At 32.6% G+C, this 12,208-nt stretch overlaps 1 protein-coding gene across 1 annotated transcript; it reads right to left on the minus strand.

Moving 5' to 3' along the window:
• Positions 1-3,130: 3,130 nt before the first annotated feature.
• LOC112792528 (pyruvate dehydrogenase E1 component subunit beta-3, chloroplastic) lies at positions 3,131-6,199 on the minus strand. Its single transcript, XM_025835798.3, has 4 exons — positions 5,727-6,199; positions 5,485-5,579; positions 5,338-5,372; positions 3,131-4,278 (listed from the first exon to the last, which is right to left on the minus strand). Exons 1-4 carry the CDS (start codon positions 5,833-5,835, stop codon positions 3,306-3,308), a joined length of 1,212 nt encoding a protein of 403 aa, XP_025691583.1. The 5' UTR covers positions 5,836-6,199; the 3' UTR covers positions 3,131-3,305.
• Between the last annotated feature and the right edge of the window lie 6,009 nt (positions 6,200-12,208).

Consider the following 12,208-nt stretch of genomic DNA (forward strand, 5'->3'; position numbering starts at 1 on the left):
CTCGGATTTATGTACTCAAAAATCGGACGATTCCATTTTTACTCCTGACATCACACTTACGTAAAACATTTATACACTTTATATCTACGTACTACACCATTTCTCTTCTTACGTCTAAATTAAAAAGTGTATTAGTCCTGCATGCAATAATGATAAGTAGTTCTTTTTAACTTCGTCGTGTGGATACAGAGAAGAATTCGCCTAAAATCAAATCCAAAAAAAATAATATATAATTATTTATATATATACAGATGATTGCATATACTATGTAATTATATATAATTATATACCATGGATGGTCCCCTGTAAAAAATGTATTTGAGTATTTGGGTTCGCAGTTTAATTCAGAGAAGTTCCAAACGATCCATATATACTTCACAAAATTATAAACCAATATTTTTAATTATAGACATTCTACACAAAAGTGAAACCAACCTAGCTAGGTAGGTCTTCAATATCCCAACACATCATTTAAGTCTCTTTCTTCAAAACCTTCTTTAGCTTTAACCAATTCTTCTCTTGCCACTTTAAGATCAACTTCTAGAACTGCCACATTCTCCTTCATTTTTTTCACATGCATAGCTCTCTCCTTATAATTCCTCATGCCCAAAGCACACTTAACATGAGGCTCCAACCAAGCCAAATCATCAAATCCAAAAGCCTTCACTTCTTTCCATAAAACTTGAAGTTCCTTGCAACCTTCATCATTCATATCCTTCACCTTCTTAGTCTTAAGAAAATGTAACACTCTTCCCAATGCCATGAATCCCCACTTGGTGAACATAGAACTATGATTGCTGTTCTTATGACATTCAATGACTGATGGATGCTTATGACAAGCTTCCTCTGCCAATTGAACAAAACCCTTTTCGTTTGTGTTCTCAAAATCTTCATAAACATGAAAACATGGTTTTGAGGAATCATCAATAATAGTGTTACTAGTTCCATCATCTAACTGGTTATGATGATGTGGTGATTCCTTCACAAAAAATTCGGCAACAATGATCAAATTATCATTAAAAGTAAGTTCTAGTGGATTCAAAGACGTCCTCCAACTGAAAACACAACTTCCACGATGAGTATCTTCGGTGAATCTTACTTGTCCATCTTGCATAGTAAAAAGAAAAATTTGACTAAATTAAAAATTGGGAGCTAATAATAAAAGAATCTTAGATCTTAATCTTCATGCTTTTTTAATTTTATTTTATTTTATTCAATTTCAAATTATATTTGAGACGAAATTCTATTGTGTTGATTGACATGTTTGAGCATCTCTCTGCTATTATCACTTGGAATCAGATGAATCATCTTTCCCTGCAATATGTTATTACATAAATATAATAATTGTTCTCTTTCATACATATATTGTTCTCTTTCATCCATATACAGGATCAAAAATAACTAACCTTCAACGTTTTCTTATTCTCCTTTTCTGTTGTTGTATTTATTTATTTATTTATTTATATCTACAGTAACATCATTCTCTTTCTACGAATCATCTACTTGTCCTGTTACTCTATTATATGAAAGGATAAACATGATGTCATGTTTTTTTTAAACCCTCGTTCGCTAGTTAATTGGTAAAATGATATGAATTTATCATCTATCACATTTTATCTTAATAAATTTTTATAATAGTCTCTGAAATACACAAAATTTTTTATAATGATTTTTGAGATTTAAATTTTTTTATAATGTTTTCTTAGATAAAATTTCGAACATCATAATAATTTTTGTGTCATTTTTCTTGTTGAGTCAGCTGTTAGAGTGCTGACGTGGCTATCTTTCGTCACACCAAACGCCCCAATTAATGGCTAAGTGATGTAATATTATTTCAATTTATACTCAATCTGATCTCTCACTCAATATATAATCCTAATCCCTAATGTGCATTGTACTTATTGTGCTTTTCATCTCATTCTTCTTCTTCATCTCTTTCTTTTTATCAATGATTGTTAATGTTCAGAAACAAAGATAAGAGGTGATAGCACTAACCCTAATGTGTATCATTGTTTTTGTGTTAGACTTAGTGCTGCCATCTCCTATCATAGTTTCTTAATATTAACCTTAACCATCCATAAAGAAAAAAGAGATGAAAAAAAACACGAGATGAAAAATACAATAAGCACTATACACATTAAGAATTAGGATTATATATTGAGCGAAGGATTAAACTAGGTATAAATTAAAATGACGTCACGTCACTTAGTCATTAGAAATGTCCAGTATGATAAAAATGACTACATCAACACTCCAATAACTGACTCAGCATAAAAAATGTCTCAAAAATGATTATGATGTTCGAAGATCTATCTAAGAGACTATTACAAAAAAAAAATTTAATTTTGAAGACCATTATAAAAAATTCCGTGAATTTCAGAAATTATTATGGATTTCCTTCATTTTATCTCCAACATTCAACGCCTTAGGTACGTGTGGGTTTGTCGGGTGTCGGGACAAAAGTATAGGAGTTTTCATACATGAAATTTATGTAATAAAGTTCCATGTCTTTTAAACCCTAAACCCTAAACTCTTTATCTTTGGGAATAAAAATAAAAAAGTTCTATGAAACCATCTCCATAATTTCACTTTCACCTCAACAGAAAAACTTATGGGAATCAAGCACAAATGAAGTACCCGAGTATATGCATCCCATGAAAACAAAGCAAATCTAGAAACTAAAACAGCTTTAGTCCCAAAAACGGAAATTAAATAGTATTAGAATTGGCCCAAAAGCTCCACCTTTTTTATCTATGCCCATAGGCTGCAGGCCCCTCAAGAGTCCACAAAACATATTTTGATCCTCTCATGTTTACATTGAACATTTGCCACGACCAAAAACAAATTGAACATTTGACCTTGCGCTGTCCAAAAAACTGAATTTGAGTTTACCCCAATATATATGATGTTCACATTTTCACCATTGATTATTTTAACCTTTTTTTTTTTGTAGTGCAACTCAAAATCAAATGGTCTTCAAAAAAGTTTCTAGTGAAAAAAGAAAAATAGCTTTGATAGTTATCTAAATTCAATTCACCGGCGCTTCTAGCAATGTTTATATGAAACGATTTGATTTTTGTTGATGAATCATGCAACACCGTACATTCGACAAAAATGCTACCCAAAAAAATGGCGATAGAACGATGCAGATTAACTGATTGAGAATACTGGGCTGGGACTGACTCAACAGTTGCAAATATTCTTGGGATAAACACTTTGTAGCTGAATTAACATTTAACATTTAACAAGCAGAATAGCTGTACCGAAAGCATTTCTAATTGGAAGGTAATGTATTTATGAAGGTATCACTGGCATAGCTGCTCAACTGCTGAGACAATCTGAGCAGGTTGAACCACTGTCCATTCCTCCAATGTTCCAGCATATGGAGTTGGCACATCCTGAGAGGATAGGCATACTATAGGAGCATCCAAGTAGTCATGGAAATTCTCGGTAATGGCAGCTGTCAAGCTGGCGCCAATTCCGCCTGTTCGCATGCATTCTTCCACAATCAACACACGATGTGTCTTCTTCACTGAACATCCAATAGTGTAAAGATCAAATGGTTTCAAGGACCTGATATCGATTACTTCAGGGTCATACCCCTTGTTCACCAATGTCTTGGCAGCTTGCATCACATGATACCTCATCCTGGAATAGGTTAATATTGTGATATGCTCCCCAGGCCTAACCATCTCGGCTTCTTCGAGTGATAATACATACTCTTCATCTGGAATTCTCTCCTTGAGGTTATAAAGCAATACATGCTCGAAAAGTATCACAGGGTTCTCGCTTCGGATAGCAGCTTTCATCAATCCCTTAGCATTGTAAGGGGTTGAGCAAGCAACCATTTGGATCCCAGGGATTGATTGAAAATATGATTCCAGTCGCTGCGAGTGCTCTGCTCCAAGTTGCCGCCCTACTCCACCAGGCCCACGAATGACAATTGGTATTGTAAACTGACCTCCAGATGTGTAATGAAGCATGCCGCAATTATTAGAGATCTGGTTAAATGCCAGGAGTAAAAATCCCATGTTCATACCCTCAACAATTGGCCTCAGACCCGTCATTGCAGCTCCAATGCCCATGCCAGTGAAGGAGTTTTCAGCAATAGGGGTGTCCAAAACTCTGAGGTCCCCGTACTTTTCAGCAAGGCCTTTAGTCACCTTGTAAGATCCTCCATAATGACCAACATCTTCGCCCATGACACATACGCGAGGATCCCTCTCCATCTCTTCTTCCAAACCTTCATGGAGGGCTTCGAAAAGGAGAAGTTCGTGCCTGAAAGTAAAATGCATATCCGGCCATCTGTCATTATTGATCATAACTCTCATAAAAAGGATGTAAAAGGAAAATTTGCAAGCAAACTTTTATTTTAGCAAGTTAAACTAATGTACAGACTGTTGTTCCAAATTTTCAAAAGGATGTCCCAAGGTTTTTCATTTTTTAAACCTTCATCATGGGCCACCAGTCCTTCCCTTCTTTATGTTACAACAGGAGCAGAAAACACCCAAAGGAATAAGTTGTTATATGCAAAAAATCAACAAGAAAAACTACTTTATGTGGTTTCCAGTTCCAGAACCCTTTTTGAGTATTCAGTACCACAAAATTTTGAAACTTATGGAGGCTTGGTGAACATGAGCTGTGACTATCAAAAAGTTGACAACTTCATTGAAGTTTAACATAGAACCTTTATAAATAAGATCAATGAGCATGCAATGTTATGATCCGCATTTTAATAGGTGGGAACCGGAAAACTAAATTCAACTCATTCAATAGTGCAGGAATACCCTTTAACTCCACTTTCTACTATATAGCATTCATGCCACTTTCAATTCATTTTAAGTTTCCCACTTGTGACACTATCCACCACCAGGGGTAAGCTATCCTAAGGCAATGCAAATATAGTCCAAAGGCCCCGAAGCTTCCTCTTGATTGATGAAGCAACAAATCTTCACTTGGGCTACGCTTTTGGTGTCCAGGTGAAAGCTGTAGACCTGTAGTGTATGAAAGGCAGTAAGCTAAGCACCTTTTGGCTGTCAATCCCTTTGTTCTGGAAAATCTATAAACTGTGAGAATCCCAAAATTATATCGCAAGTAATTTGAAACTTGGTCTATTATATTGGAAGGTCTAACTTTCCACGAGTTCCACTATAGAATCCACGTAAATTGTAGAATACTAAAATGCATAGCCTTTTCCTCTCCAACCAGCTACCCTAAAAGTTGATTCTCTAGACCACATTAGATAACTGTTCACAATCTTTCAGCAGAAGTATAACAACTAAGTTTTCATATCATATAATTTAAAAATGAGTAAACCGAGTGAAGAGAGAGATATACCCAGATTTTGCTGATGTGGAAGTCTCTCCTTTGGTCTACAAACAACCAAGCAACAAAATTTACAACCTGGATGAACTATGTAAAGTAGGAAAAGAAAGAATGCCATTCAGTGAAAAAAGGAATGTAATGGAAGTGAAGATAACTCACGGCAACTGCATTAGGAATTAACAAATCTTGCTTACGAGTTGCTGCCTTCAAGTTCAAGGCATCAGATCTGTAAACAAATATGCTACCTCTACTATCTGAATCAACACACAAAATGAAACAAGCAACATGTAAACACAGTACTAGCCCTGGAAAAAGTAAAATATTTAACACACGAGTTTAATTTTGAAAGAAACAACATAAACTGAAACTGAAAGAAGGATAGTTGAATTAGGGTAGGAAACCTGATATTGAGAGGGATTTGCGAGAAGGAAGGAGGAGCTTGTTGGAGTCTAAGGAACTGGAGGCAGAGAAAGGGGTCACAGCCCCCACTCCCTGGAAAAGTGTCGCCATTTGATCACCTCAAAAACGATCCAAATGCAACAAAAATTAAAAAATAAGTTTAAGGGAGATTTATAGTAATTAGTAGTAGTTGCGTTCTGTGTCTGTGTTGTTGTGAAAACCCACATAAAGCTTATTTCATTTTAATTATTGTGCATCTCTTCTTCTTCTCTCTCTTACTTGTCAATTAGCATCACCACAGATTGCTGCTACTAAGCAGTAACCAAAGCAAGTTGCATAGTGTTCACCGCCAGTGGACGGTGATCGATGCTTTCGATGTTCATGCCAAAATTGGGCTTATTTTCTAGCCCAATGGGCCTATTAAGGTTTCTTTAAACGACTCTTCTCCCCAGAAAATATAAAAATGAATACGCCCAATAACAATCAGGAGTGCATTGGTTTAGGTATGCCGAACACCATCATCGCTGAGGATAAACTTTGGCAAAACGCCAAAACTCTACCAATTTTAATTAATTTTAATGAACATAAATTCTTGGAAAAATCACTCTTAAGAAGTTAATTATTTGTAATTTATTATATTTGTTTTTGATATTCTCTTTAAAAAATTATTTTTTTTATTAAAAGTAATTAGATCAAAGTTATGATATTTTGAATTTAAAAATAATAAAATTTTATTAATTTAATTTAATTTAAATATTGAGATTTTAAATTTAATTTTATGAATAAAAAAAATTAATTTGACTATTTTTAATTTCTAAATTAGAATAACTACTTAAAATTAATTAGTGAGTTTATAAATAAATAATGTTTATGAAATAATATTATTGGACTAATTTAGATTTTTAAATTACTATTCTATCCTTTTATTTTATTAAAATTTTTACACTACCCAAATTCTAATTCCCAAACTAAATTCTAACCCTAACACACCCATATACTCACCTCACTACTCTCACTCACGCCGTCACACACACACCACACAGAAGAGAAGAGAGGGACGAGACAATACAGGCGGGGCTGGGAGTCGCTGGTTTTATTGTATTGAATTTGGTGGATTTTATCAACTTTTTTTATATTTATTCACTAAAATAGCATGATTTTGTGAATTTCTCCTGAATGTGCTTAATGGTTGAAAACATGCTTTCTAGGCTATTAAATTACTAAATTTAATTTATTTTTCTCCTATTCGATGCCTTGATACGTTTGTTTGAGTGATTTAAAGTTTTGAAGATATTCGATGCCTTGATACGTTTCTTTGAGTGATTTAAAGTTTTGAAGATAAGAATGACTTGAAAGAAATGAAAAAAAAAACATACAAAGTGGACAATTCATGAAAAAAATGAGGATTTGTTGAATTCATGGCGACGTGTAAGCGTGAGAGGAAAATCTACCAGGGGACACGTACACGTGACCCACGCGTATGTGTGACCCACGCGTATGCGTGACAAGCATTACGGGAGCTACCTCAGACTTTTTTGTTGGGTGAGCATTTGGACGGAAGGACTGATCCGTCCAAATTTTGTAAAAGTCAGAGACTTAAAAGTATTTTTCAATGGTCAAGGAAAAAAATGTTCTCGGGGCAAAAGGCCAATGAGCTATTTGTCCTTTTTTCCATAATTTATTTGTTAACTATCTCAAATAACATTTTGGGGGAGTTAAACCCCAAAATGGTCCCTGAGATTGGCGTTTTGCACTAAAATTGTCCCTCATATTCCAATTGCACCAATTACGTCCCTGAAATTGAAAAAAATGCACCATAGTAGTCCCTGACCCATTTTCCATTAACGACGTGATGACATGGCATGATGACGTGGACTGTAAGTGACACGTGTCACTTCATGATTTGGCCATGTGTAATGGTAGGATGATGTGGTGACTAGTGACACATGGCATGCTGACGTGGATAGTTGTGCCACGTGTCACAATGTTATTTGGCCATGTGTCGCAACAGTATTCGTCCACGTGTCATCCATTATGCCATCGTTGTATATGCACCAAATTAGTCCCTCACTTTGCATTAAGTGACTCATTTTAGTCCCTGAAATTGAATGTCATGCACCAAACTAGTCCCTTCACCAATGTTTTCTCATTTTTTTAAAATTTAAAATTTTAATATCTTGGATACACTAATTTCAATTCTATTTTTTCATATATCGTTTAAATACAAGTTCTTTTATAAAAAAATTTAAGATTTTAGTTTTAATTATATAATTTTTAATAATTTAATATTGGTAAATTTTGTAATATATAAGTATGTTATTATAAAAAAATAATTATATGATTGATTAGATACATTTTTTCATAAAAAAATATGTGTTTTTAACAAGAAATTAATAATTAAAATAAATATTTTTTCTTATTAAATACACGTTTTCATTATGTATAAATGAGCTAGAATGAAGGCACTTCAACCACCCTCACTATCACTTTTGATCTCTCCGGTCTAGACGAAAGAGATCGGAGATGATAATGAGGGAAGCTTGAAATGCCTTCACGTCAACTCCAAAACGGCGGCTATTAGAGGTATCCGCAAGAAAAAAAATATTTTATAAAAGTACTGAAAGAGGTTGGAGATGGTAGTGAAGGTGCTTGAAAAGCCTTCACGTTAACTCCAAGTCGGCGAATAGGGTATTCGCAAGAGAAAAAATATTTTATAAAAACACTTTTATTTGAAGAACGTGTGAAAAAATATAATTGAAATTAATGCATTCAAAAATATTGAGAATTTTGAATTTATAGAAAAAAATGAGAAAAAATTGATGAATGGACCAGTTTGGTGCACGACATTCAATTTCAGGGACTAAAATGAATCACTTAATGCAAAGTGAGAGACTAATTTGGTGCATATACAACGATGGCATCATGGATGACACGTGGACGAATACTGTTGCGACACGTGGCACAACTGGACATGTGTCCAAATAACATTGTGACACGTGGCACAACTATCCACGTCAGTATGTCACGTGTCACTGGTCACCACATCATCCTACCATTATACGTGGCCAAATGATGAAGTGACACGTGTCACTTACAGTCCACGCCATCATGCCATGTCATCACGTCGTTAATAGAAAATGGGTCAGGGAGTATTATGATGCATTTTTTTCAATCTCAGACACGTAATTGATACAATTGGAATCTTAGGAATTAGAATCTTAGGGACGATTTTAATGCAAAATGCCAATTTCATAAACCATTTTGGAGTTTAACTCCATTTTAGGACAACAACCAGTATTCTAACCCGATCCAGAATTTAAAAACTTACTCTATCCCTATCTTCGAATTGTAATAGCCATTGAAGAACCTTCACCTTCTACCCCCTGGCTCCAAGACGGCCACCCAGCAACGATGACCAACAGAGTTGCGTTCTTCGATTACAGCCCGTCCCAATTCTGACCCGAAAATTGGATCTATCCCTGTTGCAGGTCCTTCTCTCCCTCTCATTCTGACTCTCTCTCGCTCGAACTTGCTGTGGAGTGTGGAGGCGCTTTGTTTCCTGTGATGAGAGCTTTCTACTATAGACGGTGGTGATATTCGTGTCCATCTTCGCAAGGATCTCTGTACGAATCTCCTTTATGTCCAAATAATTTTTTATTATATTATTTTTTTGGATTTAACAATTCCCATTTTCCTTTATTAAACCGAATTGGTTTGCAATTGCACAAACTAATGGCTTTGAAAATCAATCTCTTTTGTTATTAATATTTTTATGGTTTTGAAGCTTTCTTTGAATTCATACATACGACAATATAGAAGATGGAGTACCAGTGAGAATGAATAATATTATTGAATAATGGATAGTAATTGACAGTGTTGTAAAAACCGAATTCAATTAAAAAACCGGTAAACTGAACCGATCAAACTCAGTAATACTTGATCCAACCAAACCAGTTAGGGGTTAAATTTTAACAAAATGTTAAAATTAAGAATCGAATCTCTCTCCTCCTAGAAAGGTAACATTAATCACAGCCAACAGGCTATAATAAATTTTGTTATTACTAAAGCAAATTATAATATATATACATATCTTCTATCAAATAATTTTCTTCTACCTAATTTATTTTAAATTTAGTTATAAGTTTATTTATTTTTTTCATAATTATATAATATCTCTTAGTATTATTTTTTAATAAATACTTATAGTATATAATAATATAATAGATATAAACTAATTAATAAATTATTAAAATTTAAAAATAATAATTATTTTAATATAAAAATAAAATAAAAATATTTATAAAAGAGTAAAAATAACAAAATATTTATTATTTTTTGTCCATATTATTTTAGAATAACTTGATGTTTTTAAAATATTAGTAAAAATATGTATTTTAAATTATAATTTTAAATTTTTGACTATTTTTATTTTTTATTTGAATAGTACCGAATCAATTAGTTAAAGTAGCAACTCACCGGTTAAACTAGTAACCTAATGTTTGGATAGGTTGTGATTTGACTTATCTAACAAAGTAAAAAAAAAAAAAAACAATTCTTAAAAAAAAAACGAAAACCAATTCCCCCAAAAAAAAATCAATACGTATAAAGTTAGTTCAACTGAATCATGTTGGAACCATTTCACAAATACATTTAATTTTATATCAAATCTAATATTTCTAATAAATTCAGTATAACAACCATCTAAATCATTTATTTAGCATTTTATTATGGTGAAAATTCAGGTACAATTGACTTTATGTGAAATTAATAGTTGAGAGTCATTATATAAAAATTTAGTTAAATTAATCAAATTATCTAACAGCTCTCAATTATCAACTTCACGTAAAATCGACTGCACCTGAATTTTCACTTTTTATTATATAGTACTTTAAAGACCTAATTATCTTTTTTCCACTAAAGACATCTTCTTTGTGCATTTCGCAGTCCCTTTGCGCATAGTAGATGAAAGAAAATTAAAGCGGAGAAAAAGGAAAGTATCGTACACGCATACAGTTTGTTTCTTTCTTATATTTTCATGTGCAATAAACGTGAGGTTTGTTGTACATTGAAAAACAATTTATACCGAATTGGTAGAAGTAACTCAGGGTACCCTACCTTCTCGATATTCTTAATTATCCGTATGTATGTTCTCAATATTTGATTCTCTCTCTTCAATTCTTTCGCCATTTAATTATTGCACAATTACACATCACACTATCCTCATGGAATTGGATGGGATCAGTGATCAATGGTCGTGATCGGGTTGTTCACGTGAAATGGATCAGGATCATCAAAATGAACAGTGAACGTGTTGTTTTTAAGCTGTTCTTTGCATGGAAACACAACTGATGGTCCTTCTTGTTCTCACTGTTGGATTAAATTATTATTGATTCTTGAACTGCCATTAAAGGTAGAAAGAAAGATGATCATGACTAGACCATGTGAACAAGGTACATCATAAACCCTTCCATTGCTTCGGTTTGAACAAAAAAGAGCATCAGATCAAATGAAAATCTGGTTGTTACTCCGTTGCATCAGAAAAAGAAATAAGGTGAATGCTATGGTGCCTAAAAGATATTGACTATTTACTAAAAAAGGTTAAAAAATAATATTTAATTTAAAAGATATAACAATAAATAATTTTTAAAAAATCAAAACTTACTACAAAAGGTAAGTTAGGCAAAATTTAGACATCAATTCATAAGCACCATAGAATTAGCCAATAAATAAATAAAGATACTCGCGTTTGGCTAGTTTTGCCAGCTAGGTGTTGAGCATTCGTTGCATCACATCATATATAGTATGCACATTTTTTATTTGCTAAATAATATCTAATAGTTGTAATTTTTTAATTAAAATGTGTTTTTAAATATATATTAAGTTTAACCAATAACTTTTTAAAAAAATACATAATTTAAATTTTGAAAAAAATTAAAAGACCATCAGAATTTATTATTTTTTGTTATTAATATTTAAAAGAATAAAATAAAATATGTTATTGAATTATTAGACTAAAAAAATTGAATTGATAACTAAGTGATAGCCAAAAATAATAGATCCTAATAGCACTTAATATTTTTCTTAAATTTCTCAACAAATTATATGTTCAAATATTTTTTAAACCAAGTTTTTAATTAAGTTATTGCACACTTCTTTACATTCGTATGTACGAGGGAGCTGTTGCTACTTCTTCTTTGTATGTGTACACATTAATAATATTTGAGTAATAGAAAATAATGTTCATTATTTATATGAACAATAATCGGCTTAAAAAATTTTATTATTTGTCTAAATAATAAGTATTACACATTTTTGTTTATTTTTTATTAATTATACAATCAATAATTAGCCCAAAGGAAGGTTATTGTTTGGCCAATTAATAGAAAATATATGGGATAATAAATAGGTTGCAAAGTTTAAGTTTATATGTGCGCATTCAGTAGGTCCAAAGAAAGGCTTAATGTGTGACAGAAATTTTTGACAA

Source organism: Arachis hypogaea, chromosome 13 (genome assembly GCF_003086295.3).
Source record: "Arachis hypogaea cultivar Tifrunner chromosome 13, arahy.Tifrunner.gnm2.J5K5, whole genome shotgun sequence".
NCBI classification, from domain to species: domain Eukaryota; kingdom Viridiplantae; phylum Streptophyta; class Magnoliopsida; order Fabales; family Fabaceae; genus Arachis; species Arachis hypogaea.